Raw genomic sequence first — 26,555 nt, forward strand, 5'->3', positions numbered from 1 at the left:
CAATTTTTTTTTTTTTTTAGAAATTATTGGAACCAATCAGATATATTCTTCAAGTTCCCGGGAAACAAATAAGAGCGAAATTAGCAAAAGCTTTTAATTACTGGTTAAGAATATCGGACGATAGACTACAAGCGATCGATGAGATCGTAAATATGCTTCACAATTCAAGTATTGTGTAAGTTTTCTTTCTGTCACATTCGATGCGATATTTTATTTAATACACTTTTTTGATTACACATTCTTCTGTCATTCTTGCAAGAAGAAGAAAATTATCTTTTTGGTTTATTTATTTTTTTATAGCATTGATGATATTCAAGATAATTCTATTTTGCGAAGAGGCATTCCTGTTGCGCATTCAGTTTATGGAATTGCTAGCTCATTAAGTGCCGCTAATTACGTATTATTTGTTGCTTTGGAGAGAGTTGTTAATTTACAACATCCGGCGGTAAGTGATATATTATTATACCGGCAGTAAGTGATATATATTATAACTTTAGATAATTTTGATGAGCTTTCGACATCCAAAATGAATCACGATGATATATATTTTAAATGTTTAATATCTTTCTTTTAACTTTTGTGATATGTTAAGAAATATATTTAGATTCTTAGGGAATATTATTTTTTCCATATATCAGTTGTTTCTTTGGAAAATCTAGAAATCTACTTAAAATAATATTGATAGTAATACATTGACTATTTGTTAAATAATTAAACACGTATAAAAAAGATATTCTTATGTTTCTGATTTTCTATTAGGCAACGAAAGTGTATATGGAACAATTGCTGGAACTTCACAGAGGTCAGGGAATGGATATTTTTTGGAGAGATAATTTTATTTGTCCAACTGAAGAAGATTACAAGACCATGACAATAAGAAGTAAATATTAATATTTTATTTATATATAGCAGTTTCATTTTTCAAAATGATTATCAGGATAGGAGAATCGCGAGGATTCTCAAAATTTTCATTTTTTTTATTTACAATTAGATAGTAATAACATTAATTAGATTTATAATTAATTACATTAATTTAATTTACAAATTTTATTAAAAACAGAAAATTTAAATAAACCTATTTAAATATAAGATGCAATTAGGGAAATAATTTTTACATATATTTTTCTGATAATATTTTTAGATACATTTTTTGGTAATATTTATTTGGTAATATTTATTGGTATAAATTTTAAATTATTATTATACTATATAACAAAAAAATTATTTTTTTCATACATGAAGAAGTCGACATATTCATAAAAATTAAAATGAAATTTAGCATAAAAGTACATTCTTTTCCAAGAGATCAAGTTATTTATGTTTTTTATGTATATTTGAAATTTAAAAGTCATTTAAGCTGTGGTAAAATAAAATTTTGTGATTGTCTAAAAATTATGTATTTCCATGTTAAATTGATCGCTGAATTTAAAAATAATAAAATAAAAGCGATTGAAGTAGAATAAAATGCATGGTGAAAAAAATGCATTTTTAAATGCTCAAATTTGCATCAAAATTTCTTTCTTTTTTTTCGGTCTTTTTATGATTTTTTATGACTGAAGTATCACATGAGTGCACTTTTATATTTTAACAACAGTTTGACATTTCAGCCTACTCAATTTACATTACATAGTATAAAATGAAAACAAAATTAAATTTAGAAATAAAAGAAAATACGAATCATAATAATTTTTGTTATGTGTGTACCTCTAAAATATTCGCACAGTAGATTTCGAAAAAATATATTTTTTTTCATTAACATTCATAAAAAAAATCATAGAAAAGCCAGAAAAAGAAAAATTTAAGCAATTTTAATTAAAAATAAAAATGCGGTTTTCTTATTTCTCTGTGCTTTAATTGCTGTAATTTTATTATTTTCGAATTCAGTGACTAATTTTAATAATGTAGAAATACTTGATTCTTGATAAACGATTGCAAAATTTCATCTTACATTACGGCCAAAATGATCTTTAAATTTTAAATGTGCATAAGAAACATAAATAAGTTGTTTTCACACATTTCTGCTAGATTTCGTCTCTTCTTTCACGAACGTATCGAGTTTTTCGTTTAGAAGTTTTTTTTTTTATTACATGGTGTTAAAATATTGAATATAAGCTCAAAAATGAAAGGTTTATATGTGCATTTATATGTTGTGTTCTTTTACTTGTAAAGGAGCTGCAACAAAAAAGATTTAAAAAATACTATACATATAAAAAAATCATTTACGTGAAACGAAATTTAAATATTAATTTTGCAGAAACTGGCGGACTCTTCAACTTGGCTGTAAGATTAATGAAACTATTTTCAACTAATGAAGAGGATTTTTCATCATTAATAGCTACTTTAGGATTATATTTTCAAATACGGGATGACTATTGTAATTTGTGCCTTGGTGAGGTAAGTGATATTTACTTAATTAAATGAACTTTAATTAATCAAATTTATTCTTGTTATAGTACACTGAGAATAAAAGTTATTGCGAAGATCTGACTGAGGGAAAATTCAGCTTCCCGATTATTCATGCACTTACAAGCAATCCTGATGACAGGCAAATAATAAGTATCCTTTATCAAGTGTTATTTTTATTTAGTGAAAAAATTTGTTATAATTGATATAATTTTTTTTTTCATTAAATATATTATATATTTTGAAAATTTTTATATTATTATTTATTTAAAATATAGCTTTCTTTAATGTCTAATAAAGATATCTTAAGACAACGGACAAAAGACATTGAGGTAAAACGTCATTGCATTAAATTGTTAGAAAGATTCGGTTCTTTCAAGTACACAAGAAACGTACTTGAGGAATTAGATTTAGCAGCAAGAACTGAAATTGAACGTTTAGGTGGCAATCCGCTTTTGATGAAGATTTTGGATGAGCTCAAGAATTGGGATACTAAAGATGCGCCTAAAGATCTCTTAACTGGCACATTTTAGATTATTTATAGAATTTTTTATTTTATAAAATAATATTATATAATATAATATTTTTCTTTATTTTCTTTATAATATTATACAAGTTTTCTTTATAATATTATACAAGACAATCTGCTATTAAAGATGTCTAAGCAGCAAAAAGAGATGATTACGAAAAAAAATAATTTATAAAAATATGTATCAAAAATGTACATCAAAAATGTACATCAATAAAGTGTTTTTATAAAATTTTCTAGATAGCCAAACATATCGAGAACATCGCACTTATGTTACATATTATGTTATAAATCGAACATCAGCCGAATATGAGCTGTTTTATTAGATAGCGTCAGCAAAAATATAATAAAAAATATAAGAAAAATCGAGAAATCCCTGTGTCATAAAATAGTTACAAAATAAACATTCTGCTAAATGTGGCCATTATTTGATATATACCGTCACTGGTAACATGTTATAGATAACATGCTGATAATAATAAGTTGTCTTCAATTTGCAATCAATACATTATTAACTGCAGATAATAACATTTAAATTGATAACACTTGTCGCGAAGTTACTGCACACAATTACTTGTACTGTACAAGTTACTTGTACGCAATTGTTTATTTGCGAATAATAAATCGTTGCTAATGTTGCATTAAATTATTAGAAAAATCCGGATTTTTTAAGTACATGAAAAATTCACTCAAGAAATTAAACATGATAGCTAAAAATAACACATAGGTAGAACCCGCTTTTTGTAAAGATTATTGAATTTTGAATGATTTTAAAATTTAGGATATTACAAATCAGAATATTTTGAAAATCTTTTTTAAAACTAATATAATCATATTTTTTCGTGATACTATATAATACTATACTATATATTTCTACTATATTTATTTTACTTTTATTTTATTTTACTATATATATTTCTATTTTTAAATAAACAACTTAAATTTAAAGTTTTGTTGAAAATTTATTTTTTGGAATATTTATAAGAGATAATTAATATTTATAAACATCTTACAGAATATATTTTATATATGAAATTTTTGAGCATATAATTTTCATCAAGATTTAATGTTTGATATTTTGACAACATTTATTAATTTCATCTTTATACTTTAATTTATATCTATACATTGAGTAATAATAATGTCCAATTGAACCTTATTACTCTTTCTTCAAATCTTAATTAAATATAATCATATCTGTCTCTTTAAGTTGCAGATCTTTATGTGATGATATCTGTAATATAACTTTTTAATTTAACATTTTTATTCATTTTACTTTTATTCTTTTAAGTGTATAAAAAGAAAATATTCTTTTTTGCGAGAGATTTGTTTACATAAATAAATTCATTGAAAAGAATATTTTTAATAAATATTTATTAGCAACTTTATATTTAATAGCAATATCGAATGATCGTAATGAAGTTTTACGACTGTTTTGTACATGTTATGCAATATACTATACATTTGTACCTATTATGTTCTAAATACATAATGTATAGAAAATCATTTTTAACGAGATTTTCTATCTAAGAAAAATATTCGCTTACATTCATTTTTTTAGATGCACGCACGGCGATAATATATCCAGCGATAATATTATCGTTTTTCTTTCGTCACAGATTTACAAATTAGTAAGTTTACATTTCATCCTCTTTACTCTTGAATTTATTGGATCTTCCATGATGATTTTCCTCTGACATTATCTCAGTCATATAATTTTAAAAGACATTATATTGGTCTTGCACATTTCTCGCATTTGTTCCTGCCACAAGCCATCGGAACCATCAGATATTCAATCGATGTCGATTTTCCTCGACATAGATGAAATCAAGGCGAAATTTTTCTGGTTTACTGCCAGAAACTAAGACAATGTGGCTATCTGACATGTTCTCTGTTCAAGTTCGCTATCTTCATCAGTTTCGCTGGCCCAGGAGGATCGTCGCTCGTGTCATATCTCTCCGTCGCTATCCCCGGGACAGCGTCCTGATCCTGACACGCCATCATCAAGGACCTCCGTCACCTCGTGAAGCAGACAATGATGAATAGAGACGATCGAGAAACGACATATATATAATAAATGAATATTTTGTGAAAAAATTAAGAAGATAGATTAAAATTAATGAGTGCGCATCTTGTAAAATTTCGATTATCGATTTTGGAAACACTTACCAGAACTTCCTCGAAGCGATCATAATTTTCTTGTCTGGAATTCAAGAGGCTCTCACCTACCGAATCGATGCCTATTCTCGATTGGCAAGTATCTCGTCGTTCTAACGCGCTCGATGCAATATATAGTAAGGATAGTACCGCCAGCAGACCGGCTGCAAATATAACATATATCTAACAAAGCTGACGGAAATAGAACAAGGAATCACTTAAGGAGCCAACGTACTTACCTGCAACATAGGATAGCCAAAGTTTATTAGGTCGCCACGCCAGGAGACAGGACAATGGTAAGTAAAACAACGCTCTTCGCCAGCCTCGTATGACCGTCAGAACGATAGACCAGCAACGCAAACAGAGAGAGTCCTCGTTTCTGACAAAATAAAACATTAGGATATATATTCCTTTTTCATAAGTAGAAAAAGACCTAAGTTTGCAAAGTTAAAAATTTATTTCAAAAAATACTTTAAATCGAAAATTAAAAAATCAGTAATAACTGCCCAGAATAGCACAGATTTTGCAACAACATTGCTGCAATATTATAATATTACAGTAATGTTGTTGTAATATATAACTGCAAAGTTATCTGGTGACCAATCAATGATAACTAAAAAAATCAGTAATACTTGACTATAGCATAAAATGAAATCATGAATTTTATTGGGAAAATGTTGAGATGCGAGATATAGAAAAAGAAAGATGTAAAAAGAAATAACGCGGAAATGTTAACACATATTAAGTGATGTAGAACGGTCTCAATTACAACAGATGCCGGATTTTTAGATCAGTCCTATATTTCCATTTTAAATAATATATAAATATAGATCTATTGTTTTTGTCCTCATTGACTTTACGTTTTTTTGCTATAACGTTTCGATAAATATATTAAATTCGATAAATATATTATATTTTTTTTTATCAATCTTTTTAATCAATTTTGGTCAATCTGTAGGATTACGATCTTGTATACATATTGAGTATTTCACTTTAAAGATTTGATTGATTATGGACATTTTATATTTTCTATAACTTTGTTTTAACGTTTAACCATCAACGTAGTGTGTGGGGAGTGTGTGTGTGTGTGCGTGTGCGCGTGCGTGCGTGCGTGCGTGTGTGCGTGCATGTATGCATGTGTGTATTTTATATATACTTTTCTTGTGATATCTGAGTGATCCATACGTTTCGACTATATAATTTGGCATTTCGGTTTCGTACTAAATGCAACCACTTAGAACAACATTTTTCCAGTTATTTATACATATACTTTTCCATCGGGTATACAATTGTATTGGACAATTCAGGATGCATAAATTTACATCACCAGAAGGATCACGACATGACACTTTGCAACAATTTAACATTTGTCTATTTTTGTTCGCTAAGGTGGCTTAAAATATGAAATGTACGTTTGGATTATGATATGATTTATCAAAGGAATATGTAATTTTTTTAACCCGTTGTTAATAATACGAACGTTTATTGCCTTTTATTGCCTTTTTCCTTCTTATTTGTGATTTAAATCATTTTTAATGAAAAATTCTTTATTTAAATTACAAATAGAGAGTTTAAATAATTTGACATATTTAAAACTTTATACTGAATTAATGATGACTAAATTTCTTAAGCAAGTCAACATTATTTTACACTATTACTATTTTATTGAATCTAATTATGTGTTCAGAGTCAAATTAATTTTATCTTATTCTACTATACTTTATTTAATTCTATTTATCAGTATAATTATTTATACTGATATTTTGGTTACGTTTTTTCACAATAAATAGATGTTTTTTAAATAGTTGGCATACGGAAATATTGTAAAAGTATTTGTATGAGTTATCTGACGGTTTCTGATTATGTATCAATTATGGATTATGTATTCTCATTTAAAAAAGCAGAACGGTATAATATTTTCTCTTCGATATAACCCTTCGTATCGAATAGAGGCTTTCGCCGCTTTTCAAGATTAATAAATTATTAAATTATTTAGAAAAATAATTAAAACAAAACTATTAAATAAAAACTTGATTTATTACATATATCTTACAAATGTAACAACCAATTTTAATTGCAATTACTGTGTATCTTTTTAATTTGTATAAAACATTTGTCTAATTGGCATATATATTAATGAGTATATCAGTGATTGCACTTGCGGTGTAATTCAGTGGACTCGCAGCGGTAATCGTATCGAGAAAAAAATTGCCAGGAAACGATTCGCCTCGGAAATTACCGAAATTACGAAACCTCGGAAATTATCGTAGAAATTTCCGCATAGATAATTATCGTGTGCGTTTCGGAACTACTACTAATTTACAAAATCAGCAGACATAAACTCGCCTAACTATAATCAGCTCGTGGATAATTAAAATTATTACTATTAATTAAGTCTATATAAGGAAAAGGAATGAGCGACAATCATTTTCGCGCGGGCTTTAAAACGAAGGCAAGCGATTTTTTAGGTTTTGAAAGATAATCAAGAAAATCGGCAAAATCAATTGAGAGAGATACGTTCATCTTTCGATATTTCTTGAATAACTCGTTGAAATATTTCTAATTGAATTATCTACAAACGGAAAAAGACATAGGGAAAAAGAGAGATCTGATGAAGCTTTATCCCTGCCCGATGAACGGATATAAAGAAAGATATCTCCGTTGAAAATTATTTACTCCGGTTTCCCGAAGACGTTATCTCTCCTTCCTCCCATCCGATCATCTCCGCGTAGATCGGAGTGATCGATCGCTCCGAACGATAGTTTTAATGGCACTGTCACCGAGAACATAAACTTCCACAGCATCGTCGATTCCGAGTGAATTGCTAAGCTAAGTTGCTGGATAAAACCGTGACCGTGTAGAACTTCTTTTACTACTTCCTCCCACTAACCCGCAAAGAATGCTGGTGACATTGTTTCATTGACGTCATCCCATGCTGATCGATATGAGCAACTTGGATGGCAAAAACTAGTCGATCGATCATGTGATGATCAAAGCTAAATTTATATATCGAAAAATTTGACAAAGTTTATTAATATTAATTATTCAAAGAAAGATATAATAACAAATAGATAGAAAATAAAGATAAAGACATTTTAAATAAGTCAATTGTTAATGAGAAACTTGTGGCACATTTACACACATTGGAATAGAATAATCAGTTTCTCAATTAATATTAAACATTTCTTTAACTTCGAAGTTCGCGAGAAAATTTTCATCTTCATTTTAAGACTCGCATTTTAAGTGGCATTTATCTGGCTTAAAGATGACTATGCGCATCACCAATCCTCCGCATCACGAAGCATTATCTAGTTGCTGGTAGTCCACCGCGCATTTTCTTCGCTCCTTTCGCCGGAGAAAATGCAGGGAAAACTGAGGCGAACTTCCGACCTGCTTGGTAATTGCCGGGGCTGGCTTTGCGCCGCTTCTTTTCCGTGTTATCCTGTTCAGACCTCGAACGATAATTCCCCGGAGCCCTTTCAAACCTTCTGCTCGTGTCCGCCTGGTTTATCGTTTCCGATATACATGCACGGGCAATTTGCAAAGTTGCACCAACATATTCACCATGGCGTTTGTACGTCGCGTTATATCGTGGCGTATATTAAAATTTATCTGCTTAATTTTTACATATTTTATAAATAATTTATGTATACATAATTGTATAAATAATTTATACGTATATTATATATCATTTATATATATATATATATAAATGATATTTTTACAAATATGTCATTATCTTATCTCTTACGTTAGTCTATAAATAAATTTGTATATTAATCAAGTAAAATATAAATAAAATTCGATACCACAATTTTTTTCAGATATTACAAGATAAAATATACCTGACGCAGAGTTGCACGAATAACGTGATAGCCCAGGTTACTTCGAGGAAGAAAATTACACTCGATGCTGCCCTGTAATACGCGAAAATACGAATTAACAGATGAGACTATGATTAAAGAGAATGTGACATAAAAGTTGAGTTCTATCGATAAAACTCGCAAATTTTCTTTGCCAAAGAGGAATTGCTATTTCAAATGCAAAAGAATGAGAGTGGTAAGGAGGAGTGGGGGAGAAAGAGGGGGGCGAGTTTTAGTCTCTATATATGGAGCTCTACGCGCAACTATTTCGAATAACAGCAAATAAGATTATAAATAAAATAATACTTTTATCACACGAGAAATATCTTTCTCGATGTCTATCAATAGATTGCAGAAACGTGACTTGACTCTGTGTGGATTTGTTTCTGAAAAATTGCGGTATATTCCAGGCATGATCAATAATTAAAGACACGTCGACGTAGAGCTTCGTAAAAAATGTAAGAAATCTCTCTCAATTTCTCACTTTGCAAGATTTTTCTTGGTAATGTCTATGGAATATTGCAACGGGCAACGGGTTGAATGTATTTCTTTTGCGATATATTCGAGATCATTGGATGCGCACTACTTGTAAACGTACGAATACGCGAGAGAATGTCTAATTAAACGTTATCGTTTTCTCGAGCAGAATTGGAAATTGAACATACATATATATATATATATATATATATATATATATATACACACACACACACATAATCTAATGCCAATGTGTCACAAATGGATGGTTAATAATATAGATATATATATTCATACTCATATAATCTGTAATTTGTGATAGAAAATTTAAGGAGCAGAGCTTTTTTTTATAATCTTGTTTATTGTATATTATGAAAAACACATGATTTTTCATTATATACTGCAAAAATAATAAAAATGCAAAATTGTTGATTGGATATTTTATAGTTTTAAAATCATTGATCTACGATCATTATAGATTCTTTAAGTCTATGAGTGAAAGAATTTTAAATTCTATTAAGCAACCAAAAATAATTGTAAGGATATTTTAATGTTTGAAATCTATTGAACCGTCAGCTTTTTCATTTTCTTCGTGGAATACTGAATAAATACCTCGCCTTAAAAATAATCTCGTTTCGACATCGCGCTTCCGTTTCTAATAATCAAATCGATCTCAAATTAGATCTCTCGGAGATCGAAGGTGGTTTATTCAACGAGTAAAAATGATCGGAAAGATTTTCAGCATCGTGTTTAATTATGTGCAAATTCAACAAAATGGATTTTATATTCAATAGTCATAAAGATGAAACACGTAGTTGAAACTACGCAAAGCATAATCCACGAGTAATGGGCATTAACGTCGCATATAAATTAAATTCTCACGCAGCCTCTCATGCTTAATCAAAAGCATGATATTACTTTGCTCTTATTTATAATTTACATATACGTAGATATTCTATTTATTTACATAACAAGAAAATGAAGAAAATAATTCATCTAGCTTCGCGAAAGCGAAAGACTTTTCCAAAAAGTTCAATCATTCTATTTAGATTCTCTCTGAATGGTTTAAAATTGCTGAACGATGGATCTTTCGTGGAAATTTCAAAGTAGCGGTCGTGACTTCGCATTTTTAGCATCACAATAACAAGATATAGTTCTGAGTCAAATAAACGATGATTAACGATAGATGTATTTCAAATTCGGGGTTTCAACAATCCCGAAATATCATCGCGTGCAATAGTCGTCGAACACACTATAATAAATTCGCCATTCCTCGACAAACATGGATAACAATCGCTTCGGCGAGAAACCCCAATCAAGGAGAATTGATAGAGAAGTTTTTGCCCCGTAAAATCGAACTTCCCGTTTAATTTTGGGTTTGATTTAAAGTTCGAGAAGGAGGTTTGATCATCGCGGAAAGTGGTCTTTCTCATCGACGCTCTTCTACAGATTCACTTGTTTTGCAGGCGGTCGACTATAGACTATAGACTATATACATATATATCTCTCCCTTGCGCACGATGTCGATGCGAGATTACGATCGGAGGGCTGATAATGCATGAATTGAATTACGGTATACGCATGTTGAATTATCCTCACGTAACGTAAAGCCCCATGACGTGTCGATGGTACGCCACATCCACGCCGACGCCGCATACAACTGCAACAAATAGAAAGAGGATCAAAAAGATTGTAGTCTACCCCTTTGATGAAACCCCGATTTTGACTAGCGATAGGTCCTCTCGCCGGGCATCGATCCTTTCGATCGCATTATATTTTGTGATGAAATTTAGAAAAGAATTACAACTCGTATACACACAAATCGTGCGAAATTCTTGATACAATAAATGAGCAAATCCTATAAATATGACCATAATATATTTCTAAATCAGAGGTGAAATTGCAGTCTTTTACTTCATAAATAATATTTATGATAATGCTAAGACTATTTATTCTATTCTAATGAAGTTTTTTTAATTTCGTTAGTCTCCTAATATATTGTTTTTCATGAATTTTACCTGCCGTCCGTCTCTTTTCTCTGTCGGAAAAGGCATCAATATGTTCAGGATACTTTACAGAGAAATTCTCGTGCATGCTAGTGCATTAATTACAGACTAAATATCCGTTCGTGCATTCCAAACGTGTGGATGCATATGCATTTTGGAATTTTGTGCCATTCGATAATATCGTTATGATAACAAGATAGAACAGTAGACCCTTTGCGAAATGGAAGAAAAGTTCTAGGCTATTATGAATTCGATGTATGTAAATAACATATTCTATCAAGACAGATATTTGTTTCGGAGAGAAAAAAATTATTTTAACTCCGGGAATATTAATTGATATCAAGAAACGCATGTATATGATATATGAAATACAAGATACCGAGAGATCGCATTTCTTAATCTATGCATCTCGGCGAATATAAAATTATTCTATTGTATACGTTGGAGGAGAGAGTGCTATGTGCAAGTATCGCGTACATATACAATGAAAGGATCGACTATATTCCTGCTTGACAGAAAATCAATACACAGCAGGTTTGAACGTCGAACGAGATTTTTTTTTCGCAGAGCGACGGATCGACTTGAACGTCTACGAGGGAGGGACGAAAGCATGGGACAAAGCCGATTATCTCGAGTCGATGTAATTGCTCCCGGGAGAATCGCGTGTTGTATGTGTCAGGAGAAATATATGTCCGGGGGATCTTTCACAGGAGGAACTCGTTCTTATCACGATATGTGAAGCTAATTGCGAGCGAGACTTCGAATTCATAACAACGAAGTCCAAGTGTGAAAAAAAAAGAAAAAAATTAGTTATCAATCCGCCCCTAAAAAATTGATTATTTAGATTAACATTAAATTAATATGAGCATGTAATAGGAATCATTAAATTAAAAAAATTAAAAACCTCAATAATCATTTCTAAAAAAGCTTACTTGTTAATTGGACATTGATTTAATTGATATGATAAAAATTGCTGAATAAAAAAAGATCAATTTTTGAGTTATCTCTAGAAGAGTTAATTTTCTAATTTAACACCGAGCATGTGTAGGAAATCATTAAATCACCCGAAACAATCGCTATAATATCCAGGTTGTTAAATAATGATGATGAACATATGACGATAATAATTGTAAGTGCTCAGATCTGTCTAGAAATGATGCTTTCTATCAATCTGCCACCGCGAGTCGACGATTTGACATTCCCGACTCAACTTTTTTTCAAACTCAACTCTCATCCATAGTAATCAATTCCACGACAAACTGGAATTGCGAAAAAAAGTTAATTTAATCAGAGTTAAAAAAGATTAGTCTCTTTTTCATCGATGCAAGTTTCATCACCGCACTCACAATCAAAAATTTCTCTTTACGTTGCTGTCGACGCTGATCTTGGACGCTAAAGCTGTGCAAGCCGGACTTGAAGCAATTCCTGAAATAGGAGACAGAAAGATATCAGAGAACAGTCCGTGAAAGGTAAATTCCTAATTGCAAAGCGGGCCTGATCAAAGGGCTTCTAAAATGAAATAGCCGGCACACGGGGAAATAATTACACGAGCCATTAGAGAACTTCCACGACGTGGCACGTTGCGAATGCAATTAATAATAATGATTTTAAGAAAGCTCTTGTTGAGCAGAGTGTTTCAACTTTAATGGACGAACGTTTCAGTTCAGAGAATTCAATTTCAGAGATCGCTTCCGGTACGAAAAGAATTCTCTATCCGATAGAAAAATCTATCCGTAGATCGAAATTAATCGCCATTATAATTACCGATTATGTTAATGAACTTTTCTTGTTAACTTTTCATATGTCCAATTTTTTCTTAATTCCGCTGAAGATGAACCACTCACACGATCTCACGATTTTGTCCCTTATGTTAAATCATCATTTTAGATCAGAAGCCGAACTTTCGCAATTATCTCTTTTCAACACCCCTGCTAACGCAAACGATGTATATACATACGTTCCTTTGTATCTTTTCCAGGAAACCTAACACAATAGAGATCCACACGTATGTGTTCCGTGTATCCGCACGTGTTCATGGGTCGTGTTCGTGAGTCCGATGAATTTCGGAAACGCTAAAACTATGTATTATTCAAGAGACGAAGTCACGCAACTTTAATAAAAGGAAAATCCGGCCGGCGACGCGCAGCTGAAATACTCGGCTGTTCGCCAGAAAGGAAATACTGGCGGAAAATTTTACACTCCTTATCTGGCTTCCACGACGTTGGTGTGCGCTCCTGTTTTATGTATTTATAAACTAGGCGCTGTGCCCGAAGAAACGAAATTCGGCGCACGCTGATGGATCTCGCTATCATCTCTCGTTGTAACGGATAACGTTGCAGCAGAAAGCAAGAAGAAATAAATAAAGACCGATAAATGTTAATTAACACTAATTATTTCATTAATTTAACAGTTACTCGGTCTTTCACTTTTTATATCTTTGTAATTTCACTTCTTGGATAGAAATAAAATTTCAAAAATCTTGCAAAATCTATATTTAAATTTTCGGATCTTTGATTAGGTCTTCGGCATTCATCGTTTCGAAAACTCGCGAGATTCTGGATATGAATCTTCGATCGTGTTCGCCAGTAGGACATTGCCGAGGTCCTGCGGTTGGCACATGAATTGACCACCTGCGGTTTTACTGATTCGTATCATGAGTGAAGTTTCCAGGATCGCATTGTCCTCCGAGATGTTTCACCGAGATATTCATTATCTTTCCGACAAAAGAAAATCGTTAATCATTTTTCTCGAAAATTAGATCTTTAGAGAAAGCACGGAACATTTTTTTATATGTCAGCGGGTGTTCAGCGGATTATCAGTGTGCGCCATTGCTGATTAAATTAATTGAGCAATTAGCAGTTATTCAATTGCGAGAAGACGGTTGACGTAAAAATAATATTTCAACGACGTCGAATTGCGCGAATTGCGAACAGAAGTGAAAAACTAAAGAAAATTACACAGCAGCGACGACATATCAATAGAATCAATAGATTAGAGTATCCTGTGTGCAGGAGGAAATCTTTCTAAGAATGAATAGTAGCTCGATAAGTCATTCTTTCTTCCTTAATTTCTTTCTCTGTTATAAAAACGAAGACAGATTGGCGTGATCGAATTCCTATCTCGGGATATCGCATGATCTTCCCTGCATTCTCTTTATCCTCTTTTTTTTATTTCTTCTAGTCTACCTCTACTCTCTACGTATTAGTCTTATTTCGATCATGAAATAAATTTTCGAAGCTTTTGAAATTCGAAATTCCTAGGTTCAATTAGATATGCGATGCGAAAGGTTTCTGGTGATGCGTTCCGGCAAGCCACGGACACCACTGGTATCATCAAGGATCCTATCGGAATAGGACTAAAGTAGTAATAATTAAGACGCTAGATAGGCCACTCTTGAATATAATTATATAGGCATCAGGCAGATTCGGAAGCGTCACTCTTCACCGATATCACTTCTATTCGAGAATAGCAGCCATTTGCCTCGTGCGAACACGAGAAAGCCCTTGTGTTGAAGAATATACCAAAGCTTTTCGCGCGAATTAACAATTCTCGAGAATGGAAAGAGTGGAAAAATTTTACTTTTAATTTTAATTTCAATTATAACTTTCGCGCGAATTAAGAATTCTCAACATGAGAATGAATAGGAAGATGTTATTTGTAATTTTAATTTTGCTCACAACTTTCGTGGGTCATTTGACGATTCGCAGTTAATTAATTGCGAGTGAACTATTTTTTCAAAACTGACGTGCCAAAGAATCATAGAAGTTTTCCGTATCGCCTATATATAGCATAGATATATAGGATATATGCGGTAGATACGCGTAGTTCAGCGGGAATTAATTTGATTCGCGGTGATCGAAGGGAATCCGCCCGTCGGTCGCCGAGAGGGTTGCATGCGTCGAACGTTTCCGGCGACGAAGCGCACGATGGAAATTGAGTTTCGTCGAGTTTTCTATCGCGACGATTCGATTTGTCCCGCGTCGTGACGAGCGGCACGAAAAGTTGTCCTCGCGCACGCGAAACGAGAGCGGAAAGGCGAGAAGAGGAACGATGCTTTGAGAGTCGTTCCGAATGCAATCGCGAAAATGCAGACGGAAGGAAGATGCAGAGGTAAATTGGGTGAACAACTTTTCGCGAAATGATGGATGCGTCTCCCCAGACAGAATCCGACGTCTGTGGCGGCTTCCTTTGAGAGATAGAGGGTGTCCGCGATATCTTCCGAGCGGTTGGTAGGAGTATATTCATCATAATTTTCGCTGCATTTTAAATTTATTCATTCAGCAAAGCTCGAGCGCGCGATTCTCTGGGGAAAAACATTCTCGAAGCTCACTGGAAACCGTGTTTCTCTCTCTCTCTCTCTCTCTCTCTCTCTCTCTCTGCTGCTGCTGCTGCTGCTGCTGCTGCTGTCTGTTTCTCTCCGTCCCCCATCACATGCGAAATGCATCAGCACGGAAAATGCAGCGCATCCACGATTTATCAGTACCGGCGAATTTCGTATGTTTGCAATGGCACTTTGCACAGAGCACGTAACGGGAAGGAATGAAAAGAAGGAAACACAACTCTGGTTACAAATGCGACTTTCACCGGAATTAAAATTGAAGAGAATAACTCGTAGCTAATTTCCACAGCTGAGAAAATTTTTGGCTCGTTAGAGCGCTTCATGTATCCATCGTAACATAACACAGAGGCCAACTTATCTCACGATATTATTTTGTACTTACATGTATGCATATATGTACATCCGTGAGTATCTTTCGTATCTTCATATTTTTCGCGAATAGATTCTACTTTGTGTTGTGTATCTCTACTCCAAATTTGTAGTCAGCACAACGTTTAATAGCAAGAAAATTAAAAAATTTTCAAAAAACTCGTCAAAAAACTTGAACTGCGACAATTCTAGATTTTTGTATTTTAACGCTTTGTTTTCAACTCTGGATTGTTCTCTTTCTCTTTTGTGCATGCTTCCACATAGTACAATAAGAATGTTTTTACACGGTCGAATAAAAATATTTTTACGTCGAACGTAAAAATGTATCTACCGCCGGCGGTGCATTATCGTAACATTTTAATGCTGTGCACTTCGCATATTTTTACGAAACTAATGAATTCCTGGATATGTAAGGATATAAGAATTTAAGACGTCAAACTCCTCATTACCATTGTTTCATTCCTATCATTTCCAACTACCGTGGCGTTATCATTGAATTCTTTTGAATGATAGAGACAAGTCCATATCTTGAAAAATATCAATCTCTTTTAAAATTTATATTAAGTTTGGAAGATGTGATATTAAAAATTGAAACATTAAAGTAAAATAATTAAAAAATATCGTGACTAACAATATTTTCTGCTAGTTTTAAATTGTCTTTCATATTAATTGTCTTTCATGCATAAATCTTTCGATTGATGTAAAAGGCGATAAAAGGAGATGGGCGTTCCTCGACCATTCGCTCTAAATTGAAACCGGCGCAATAGTAAAGAAAATCAAGTAAAGAAAAAAGTCGATGACCAATTCCGTCAAAAATAAAGTTTTATTATCGACTATATTGTCGATTTTTACAACTAAACGCATGCCTCATATATTAAAAGGAGGGATGAAATCAGAAAGTCGTTTCCCTCATCGCGGACTCTGGCCTTAAACTTCATCGCAATGAGCCCCTACGGATATAAACTTATGATTCACGATATGTCAACCCGCGCAAACTTCGCAGCTGCGCGCGTGTTCCGCACGGTTTACACAGGTTGCACACGATAGTAGATCCTGAAGGTACCGAGTGTAACTAAGGCGAGTACATTATCTCTTTATGGTAGAAACTTGGTTTTCCATGCCGGCGAATCTGAAGGTGACTTTCACGAGGCACATCGTGAAAGATCATGAAATGCTTTTGAAAAAGCCGTAGGACGAGAAAAATCTTCTCAAAAATCTTCTCAAATTTCTTCTTTTTCGAATAAGCGATGTAGCAAAACAACGAGATATTAGTAAAATAAAGATGCTTTTCGTTTCGAGAAACATTTTTACTTTACGAAAAACTTCGATTTCATTATCATTACGAAAATATTGGCAAATAGCTAAAGTTGCGAATAATACATTGCCTCGATCGTATCACGGGTGAGGATATGCGCGAGTTTTTCGCATAGAAAAATGTTTCCGAATGAAAACTTGAGCGAGTAACGTCCCAAAGCTTCAAAACTGCATTTTAGCGAAAAGAAATGCGACGTGGCGCAGTTACCAGAAGAGTTCATCTGATTTTTATTGCATTCCGATTTAAAATACACGATATTTGCGAGGTAGAGACGTCAGGTAACTCAAAGGATCAGCAGAATATCAAATGATTTAACTAAAATTTATGAGACAATTTATAGATACGTTATTTCTATAGTTTTTTCTTATCTTATTTCTCTGATATTTGCGATATTTATTGATTATGTATTGTTGCGTCAAGAAAAGTACAGCAGATTTATTTTGATTGTTTCCGAGTGGTTTTCTTTTTCGACGGGCGACGGTGCATCGAGCTCCGTGGATGACCGCAGCCAGTTAATTAGTGAAATTAGGTTGTTAACCGGGCGAATGCGTTGTTTGAGTTTTTCCTGGAAGCTCATGCAGAAAAAAGGGACGAAAGGGTAGAAGTGGCTGGTGTATTTTACGAAAACATTGCAGCAAATATTGAGTAGCACATTTCCGGACACGCACGCGAAACAAGCTATACAGAATAAACAGAGAAAAGAAAGAGTAAAAAGGAGAGGGGGAAGAGAATGGTGTCAAAAAACATGATAATTGCGAAAATGTGAAAACAGATATAGAAATATATTTTAGAAGAGAATTATAAAACGAAAGATAAAATGCAAAAATAATTACTGAAATATGTTATTCTAAACAAAAATATATAATAATATAGCTCCCTTTGTATTTCGCAAAAATAACATTTCGCATCAATTTTCGTATATACAAGTGTAATTTAAATCAGTCGAAAATCAGATTCGATGGAAGATTGAAGAAATATCTGGGCATTGAAAGATTTTAATGAGACCTATTTTCCTACGCTGTTTTCCACGTTGATTATTAACATTGTGCAAAAATGCAGAGTCTGCTATAAAAATTTCACCGAGGGAATTGATTCTTCTGCATTTGAGTTCGTATTGTTTATAACACTCCACCATTGTGGAAAAATCACGAGAATAGAATGTTTCAAATCGTAGCAAATTTGCGTTAGCACGTTCGCAGTTACATGTCTGAGACGTTGCGATAAATCTGTGTGTCCGTCTGCATGTGTTCGCCCTGTCATATATTAGGGTATGACTTTAGCAAAATTTCGCAATATCATTCTTCTGTTGTCTAGAATTCACGCGCGAAATCGTTTTATAAGTATTAACAGAAAGAGATTCTCGCTATTACGATAATGTACAATAATAAGGCTAGAATGAGAATCAGCGCTGTAAACGGTGCGCAAATAATAATGTTTAATCTTATATCTATTACTACATTTACTAATAGAAAACTCCAAACGTTTCGACTCGAAATTGAGTCAGCGGTACAAAAATATAGTATATCTCTGACAAGGAGATGATTGTAAAATTCCAAATGAGCCATAACCTATTTGAAGAAGGGAATTGCGTGTAGTAACATGGTAAAATGGTTTATGTGAATAGGTTTTGATTTCTGAAAAAATTGTAAGTAAAGTTGGACGCCCGATTGTGGAATAAGTAATGGAATGGTGCACCACTGAGCGGAAAAGTGGCGTAACTGAGCAGCTTGAGATGCGTAATACTTTTTTTTCGTCTGTCCGACGCGAGTTCAAATCTTTGCAGTGTTAAATTTTTTTTTTAAGTAAATGTATTTTTTAATACAATTAATTTTTTTTAATTTATTTTTTTTAAACTAAAATATTAATCATTGTACAATTTTTGTTATGCATATAATAAATAACAAGAGTTTAAAAAATTTGAATTATTTATTATAAAACTTTGTATATGTATGACATTGCCGTACAATTATCTTTTGTAAAAAGTTGACATTGCCGTACAATTTTGTGGATGAAAATCAATAGATTAGTAGAATCATTTTAAACATAAGTAGAACATACGTCATAAACATTTTATAAATAAATTATTATTTTTACAAATACGTTTCATGCTGTGAGTATCTGTAGGTAAACATAACTGATTTACATTATAGAAAATTTCACGTTCGGATGCCAGTTTTAACGCGTACCAAGCAAAAAACTAAAAATTTAAATTTAAAAATTAAAAATTAAAAATTAAAAATTAAAATTTGTTAAACTCTTGTTATTTATTATTATTCATAACGAAAATTGTGCAACGATTAATATTTTAGTTTAAAAAAAATAAATTTAAAAAAATTAATTGTATTAAAAAATATAACGTTTGCTTAAAAAAAAAATTTAACACTGCGGGGATTTAAACTTGCGTCGGACGGACGAAAGAAAGTATCGCGCACCTCAGGCTGCTCAGCTACGCCACTTTTTCGCTCACCACTGCATGGTTCCAGTACTTATTCCACACTGGATCGAGCGCCTAATTTTACTTGCAATTTTCTCAGAAACCAAAGCTCATTCACATAAACCATTTTACCGTGTTATTACACCCAATCTCTTCCTTCGAATAGGCTATAGCTCATCCCATTTGGAATTTTATAATCGGGATCATCTCCTTGTGAGTCGGTGAGCCCAACCATAAAAAATAATGATAATATGTCATTCACGTCAGTTGATTAAAAGAAACTATTAATTACTAAGTAAATTTTGAAAATGTGAGATGATACGTTCAAATCGTTCATATAAAATGAAAAAGAAAGAATAGTTATAAAATGATTGTCACTCACCAAATGGACACAGATTACAATAAAAAGAGAAAAAAAAACACCAAAGAAGACAGCATAAATCTTGTTACATTAGCACATCATAACGAGCGTCCGCACACCTTCAGCTCAAGATAATGACTGAGAGCAATGATAATTTTCAAGATTGACAAGACTCAATCGAAACAAAAACGTTTTATAAGTGCCATAAAGCGGTGATGAGAGAAAAAGAGGAGAAAAGGAAGAAACACGCCACGAGTTGAAATTTGCGTCAAAAGAAAGTCGATTATCTTACTTTTGCTAGTGCAATTTAAATTTGTCATGGATGTGCCTGATAAAGAATACCGATCAAGAATATTATTTTGGCAATCTCGGCCAGACCGTTTTAATCTGTTCTCAGCGCTACGAATGTACCTCGCGAATGCATAATACACATTCCAATGGCGCACGAATAGAGAATGTAATTTATACCGGCGATTGATTCTCGCCGGCGTAATCGCATCGCGCAAATTAGCAGTGATTTACGTTTCGATACGAATGGCAAGTGCACTCGGTGTGCGCGGCTATAAATTATCGCCGATCGCCTAATTGCCGTTTTACATTTCCGTCGTGAATTGAGAGGAGGAGGGAGGACAGTAAAGGAGAGGGAAAAGAGAGAAGAGAGGGAGGGAGGGAGAGAAGGGAGAAAAAGAGCGAGAGAGAAAGGGGGGGAGAATTGAAATCTATATCGCTTGCGTGCCCCTCTATCTACGATTCGTGTCAGAATCAAATTCAAGATAAACATTTAACAATGCTTCAGTGCGTTTAACAATGCTTCAGAGTCGAGTAGATTTTTGTAGTAATTTGCATTTGACATATTTTCGTTTATTTGATTCGTTTTATTTATGGTAACATCTTCTTGTGAGGAAATTACGAGACGCGAGATGGAACGTGAAAACGAATCGCTATCCAAATGACATATTTATTAATAGCCGAAAATATCGAATGTGCGCAGCGTTATTAACTCTAACCAGACACGCCGAAAATTCAGCTCATTAAATTCGAAGGACGCTATTGGCGTGCACGAGATTATAAATAGGAAGCGAACTGCGCATATGTCCGGTCCGTGATATTTATGTTATAAACGAGCAGAGACGCTAGGAAACAGAGTTAATCCGATTGCAGTTTATAATTTCAAAGGATGCTGCGGCAACGATTTCGACTCCCGGAAACTAATTAAAGTGCACAAATACGAGATCGCGCAGAACGCTCGTCTAACGATCGTCGAGTTGTAGATGGTAAGGCGCCCCGACGACCCTTGCTCCAGTTAGCGAGTATCTTCGTTACCCTCCTTTGTGCCCACCGCCTCATTAATCCTGGAACTCTGCATGTGGGATTTACGTGACTGTAGGCTTTCCCAGATCTGCGGGATCTTGGACTTCATCCCGAAGGAGATAGCTCTCTCAAATAATAAGATCCAAGATTCAGTCACATAACAGAACTATTGCTTTCTCTACGAATCCCGGTACAGTGCTCGAATGCGCAACAAAGATGAAAGAAGTTCGAGTTACTCGTGTAACAAAATATCCCTGGTTCATCCTCATTGCCACAAGTTATAGCAATCGAAAGTTGGTGTCCCATAAGTCAAATCGTGTAGATCCACCGCGACGTCAATAGAATCAATCTCGTCTTGTTTGTCGCTCTTGCTCGGAAGTCGCACTCCCTTCAGCGATGAATATCATCTTGCGATATGACGATGCAGAGTACGTGATACATCGTCCGCCGTTTTTAGAGTTCCTCTTCGAGAGAAAATATGAAAGTGAATATGAAACTGAAGTTTGATAGTACGTGGCCGATGTCCTTGGAAATCTCAATTCACCCAAAGCTGTCGTGTCTCATCTTCAATATTCAAATCCCTGCAGTGCGACTCTAATCAAGAGAAATTCTATAAATTCGCGACGCAAAATAATGTCGCGAAATAACGTCGCGTTTTAACGTGTAATGTTACGAAGATACTGCATCCTGGCAGCAATGTCAAGAAAAGAGCAGAAAAATTCTTAAATTTTTCGCGATCGTGATCCTACATGCTTATTTTAAAATATACATCACGTGACAAGACGATATTCCGTTCCTTTAATGGCGTCGCACGGGGTAATCTGCGGGATAAATTCCGCGATAAGTCCTCAAAAGTTAAATCAACGAGATTTTATCGTCAGCATGTTCAAAGGGTGCAAAGTATGAGGAAAGGGAATGAGAGAAATCGTTCGGTGGATAGTCTGCGCGGGGCTTGTTTTCCGATTGTAGGCGTGCAGCCACCCCGATGCGGTCCCGCGACCGGTGAAAAAACGCGAGCGTCGACCGTGGGCTTTTCCGCGCTGTCGCCTGGGCCAAAATAACGAAATGCCAATACCCAACCGTACGTAAATAGCTCGGTTATATTTATACCCTCGCGATGTGCTTGCGCGACGACCGCCGCTTACCGACTTGACGGAAATTCTGCAAATTCCGACTAGAGCCGCGAGTTCCTCCGCCGCAAGCTTATCTGCGCGCTAACATAATTTAAGCAGATTCCATCCAGAAGATATTATACAAAGGTATATAGAGTACAGAGATGAGAGCACGTAGAATATCATATCTTGGGTTTTCCATTTTCTTTTCAATCACTTAACAAATTGACAGAATGTTTCTCTTCTTCGCAATGTGAAAGAGAAAAAGGAAATCGTCGCGATGAAATAATAAGTAAATACGTCGCGAGCGCCAAGAACGCAATCGCGTCCACCGCTGATGAAGCGGGTTGCGGCAAGCGAGCGACACTTTATTATCCGATTATTATTACTTTTATTAATTGATAGCGATTGCCAAAGTGTAACCGTGTATTTATTTTGTAACCAATTCACTTAATATTATGCCTTAAGTAGATTATGTCAATTGCCAAACTGGGTTGCGATCTTGCGCGGTCTTTACGCGGAAAGCTACCGCGCGACCTAAAGATATACTGCGAACGCTGACGATCATTATGATTACGCTGCAAGGACTGGTCGTCCGAAACAGGATAAAAACGAGAGACTGATGTTAGGAGCAGGGACTCGTTAAGATTTTGTCTTACAGTCACATCTGTCATGACCTGAATTAATTAGTGCAAAATTATACTGTTTAATAAAATTTATTGAAAAAAAAAAGAGAGTGTCGTGTTTGACGCCGAGAATCCTTGGCCGATCCTTCTCCGAAACGACCCGCACAACAAATATCTCAGGTTTATGCATCAATTGCGCCACGCGAATAGCATTGTTATCAATAGCGAAATTCTTTCCTTTTATCTTTTTATTTCTCTGTTTCTTTCTTTTTTCTTCTTTCTCGTTGCCGAGATTGCTCTTTTCGAGATTAAGTGAAAAAGTCAAATATTGCGGGCGCCTCGGTGGACCGATATAAATAACGGCCGATTTGTTCGAAGCAGTTTTGTGCCGGTCGCGAGGTGTATGCTGCAATTGCCGTTGCATTGTCCACCTCTCTCACACTACCTTTCCGTTACCGCAAATTCCGCTTTCGAAAAGAGCACGGGAGGAACGAATCGGAGTGATTTGATCCCTGCGTGGTTTACATGATCGCACAAAAAAAATAATTTAAAAATATTTTCGATATAATAAATATCAAGCCTTTGTATGTGTGTGCGTGTGTGTGTGTGTGCGTGCGTGCGTGCGTGCGTGCGTGTGTGCGTGCGTGCGTGCGTGCGTGCGTGCGTGTGTGTGTGTGTGTGTGTGTGTGTGTGTGTGTGTGTGTGTGTGTGTGTGTGTGTGAGCGCATGTGTGCAAACCACTGTACTGTGAAAATCATAAACAAATTTAAAACTGGTTTCCGATAAAGCATCATGGCGCGTTATTATTACGCGACATGGAAAAACGCGCGATCCGCATGAATATTTTCGTCGAGGGAAAAACATTTCGTCGCGTTAATTCGCAAGCAATTCTCGCAAAAATTCTCGTTGCTCCGTTGCGTTATCCTCCAATGTAAAATATTTTGTTTTACACTCGCGCTAAACCAATTAAAAACGAGCGAGTTTTCAACGAGCTGCCAAGAGGACAGAAAAGATAAATCGTTAAAATGAAAGATAGAAAAGCAGTATGTGTGCGTTATATTGTACAGTACGGGGCATTCACGAATGTGATCGCGAAAAACAAAATCGTGATATCCGTTCGCAACGCGAAAACTTATCAAGTCTGAGCAAATACGACGAAACAGAATTATAAGCATCTCCGTGAACATACATTCCGTGATTTCGGTAACGATTCACGATCGTCTGTGGTCATTTGGTATCAGAAACCACGCATAATTAAATGTCAATGGGTAGATTCAGAGTCCGAATCTCAACGTTCTCGGACCGCGACTTGCCATTCATTCGATCGACGCGCGCGCGCGCTAATTGCCCCCAAATGGGGTGAGGCATTAAGCGTTATCAATTAAGAGATTCAACCGAAGCGCAACTATGCGGGTAATTAATCCTCGTGTCGCTGGTTCGTGATGGATGAGTTAGCATTGAGTAGCGTTGTGATATTAACATTTTGGTAGCGGTGTCATGACAACATCTAGAAAAATTTCGCCATTTATCTGAGGATAATGATAAGGGATAATCTGAGGATAAACTATCGGTATCCGTTCAGAGTATTTTTTATATTATTGTTTGTCACAACGTTGCGAGACAATCATTGGATTACTTAACAAAAATTGTTCAATTTAACGAGATCTAACACGTCTTTAAATTTGTCGCAATTGTCTAGAATTGTCCTATATATTTTTTTTCTAATAAATAAAATAGTATGCTGCGTTAGCATTTCGTAGCTATTGTTACGCAGATTTGAATTTTCGAAGGGATTCTGATCGAATTTGAAGGGACTGTTCGCATCTTGAAATTTTTACTAGAGTTCAATTTTTGTGCAACTATTTAAACGAAAGCATCTCTTCGTCGGGCGAATTACGAGAGTAACTTATCCCGAAAGATATCAACTACTATCTTTGACTGTATAACGATTAATATTAAGCAGATAAAGAGCTTTTCAGACAGGTGCAGAACCCTTTTACCTTCCCTAAGCGGTAATAAGCGGAAAAGCGTGGTGTACCATCCCCATTCTCATTCGAAGCAATAGAAAGGATAATTTTTATTCCACCGTCTCTTCCTAAAACTTTTATTCAAATCGGTTTTTTCGTACAGTTCTAACTTTTTTATAATAAACTCTAGCATAATTCGCAGCTTTCTCTCCTTTCTAATATTTCTGGATTTTCATATTAATTGTTATATATGTTAATAATTATTTTCAAACATATATTCTGAATTTTAAACTATCTCTTTTCACATCCTTCGAGAAAGATCTATATTTCTCAACTGTTTGGAATTAAATGTACGGTACGTATGTATTATGCAACATAAATTATCAAAACTCACCAATAGCGGTGCATACTCCTACGATCCTCGTTATCGTTGATAAACGTTGTTCATCGTTCGGTCTATCGAAGGTCATATTGTAGATAGGATTTTTCTGCATTATCATGGGATGTTCGATGAATCCGCACGTTTACACGCTTTTAACAAAGATTCTATGAGAGTACCTCACTCACAGTAATTATGTGAACGATATTCTCTAACATAACTTTGGGCGAAAAAGAACTAAAAATGCATTAGTAACTCCTCACTCAAATTTACACGCAATTATTTTTGAAGAATGTGTGTTATATATTTATATCCGACATCAAATAAGCAAATCATATTATAAAAAGATTCTATGTGACAAGCATGTTAACGTGTTCTTCTTGATTTTATTTTGAATAAATTCGCTCTTAAAAATAAATTTTTGCAATCATTATGCTCAAATTGAAAGAACTTGCATAATTGTCTTTTCCTTTCTTTTTCCTTTACACAGCGCGGTATCCGAACATATCACGTTATTTCCTCTCGACTCACCTCTTTACTCGCAAAAGCGTCCTCCACTCTTGCAAGCTCACGCGAAACTAAGCGCATCGCAGGAAGCATTGCGGCGCCAAAGAGAGAATGTCGAACTTGCGCAAATGCTGTTCCCATTTGAATTTCTTGTATGTAACTCTGTTGCCACGTGTTCCCTTGGAGGCGGACAATATTGTTATTACAAAAACACGCAAGATATTAACAACAGGTCACATATTGCTGTGTTTAACCTTTGCTCTTTTATTTTCTCGCATATTCCCTTTTATGCAATATATTTTTAATTTTAATATCGTACAACGTATAGGGCAAAAAATAATAACCTTTTATATTGTTATATATGATTTATATACATGAAAAGAATGGTTTTGCTAGTGTC

General features: G+C 34.3%; 2 protein-coding genes across 4 annotated transcripts in view; one reads left to right on the forward strand and one right to left on the reverse strand.

The window, feature by feature from the left end:
- Positions 1 to 3,164, forward strand: part of qm (geranylgeranyl pyrophosphate synthase quemao) — an 8,072-nt gene extending 4,908 nt beyond the window's left edge. The window contains exons 2-7 of the mRNA XM_011648429.3: positions 21 to 175; positions 301 to 445; positions 760 to 880; positions 2,255 to 2,394; positions 2,454 to 2,556; positions 2,704 to 3,164. Coding sequence (XP_011646731.1) covers positions 21 to 175; positions 301 to 445; positions 760 to 880; positions 2,255 to 2,394; positions 2,454 to 2,556; positions 2,704 to 2,936 — 897 coding nt within the window. The 3' untranslated portion in view covers positions 2,937 to 3,164. The remainder of the gene's footprint in view (positions 1 to 20; positions 176 to 300; positions 446 to 759; positions 881 to 2,254; positions 2,395 to 2,453; positions 2,557 to 2,703) is intronic.
- Positions 3,165 to 4,289: 1,125 nt separating this feature from the next.
- On the reverse strand, positions 4,290 to 26,335 carry LOC105433239 (uncharacterized). 3 transcript variants are annotated; one of them, XM_011648427.3, is made up of 7 exons: positions 26,180 to 26,335; positions 25,664 to 25,800; positions 11,029 to 11,089; positions 8,935 to 9,006; positions 5,329 to 5,468; positions 5,102 to 5,253; positions 4,290 to 4,952 (listed from the first exon to the last, which is right to left on the reverse strand). In XM_011648427.3, exons 2-7 carry the CDS (start codon positions 25,767 to 25,769, stop codon positions 4,881 to 4,883), a joined length of 603 nt encoding a protein of 200 aa, XP_011646729.1. In that variant the 5' UTR covers positions 25,770 to 25,800; positions 26,180 to 26,335; the 3' UTR covers positions 4,290 to 4,880. The 3 variants fall into 3 exon arrangements, with proteins under 3 accessions (XP_011646729.1, XP_011646730.1, XP_088939084.1); XM_011648428.3 differs by lacking the exon at positions 8,935 to 9,006; XM_089082958.1 differs by lacking the exons at positions 8,935 to 9,006; positions 11,029 to 11,089; positions 25,664 to 25,800; positions 26,180 to 26,335 and adding an exon at positions 7,766 to 8,908.
- Between the last annotated feature and the right edge of the window lie 220 nt (positions 26,336 to 26,555).

This window comes from Pogonomyrmex barbatus, unplaced genomic scaffold (assembly GCF_055798465.1).
Source record: "Pogonomyrmex barbatus isolate J1 unplaced genomic scaffold, ASM5579846v1 scaffold7, whole genome shotgun sequence".
In the NCBI taxonomy this organism is placed as follows: Eukaryota; Metazoa; Arthropoda; class Insecta; order Hymenoptera; family Formicidae; genus Pogonomyrmex; species Pogonomyrmex barbatus.

Bases quoted from the DNA above. Each gene is read 5' to 3' on its own strand.
- LOC105433239 (XM_011648427.3), bottom strand. From the start codon at position 25,769: ATGATAATGCAGAAAAATCCTATCTACAATATGACCTTCGATAGACCG. The intron at 9,007-11,028 runs GTGAGGATAATT...CGCGTATTACAG, and splicing joins GTCATGGGGCTTTACGTTAC to GGCAGCATCGAGTGTAATTT. The intron at 5,469-8,934 runs GTATATTTTATC...TTATTTTGTCAG, and splicing joins TTCGTGCAACTCTGCGTCAG to AAACGAGGACTCTCTCTGTT.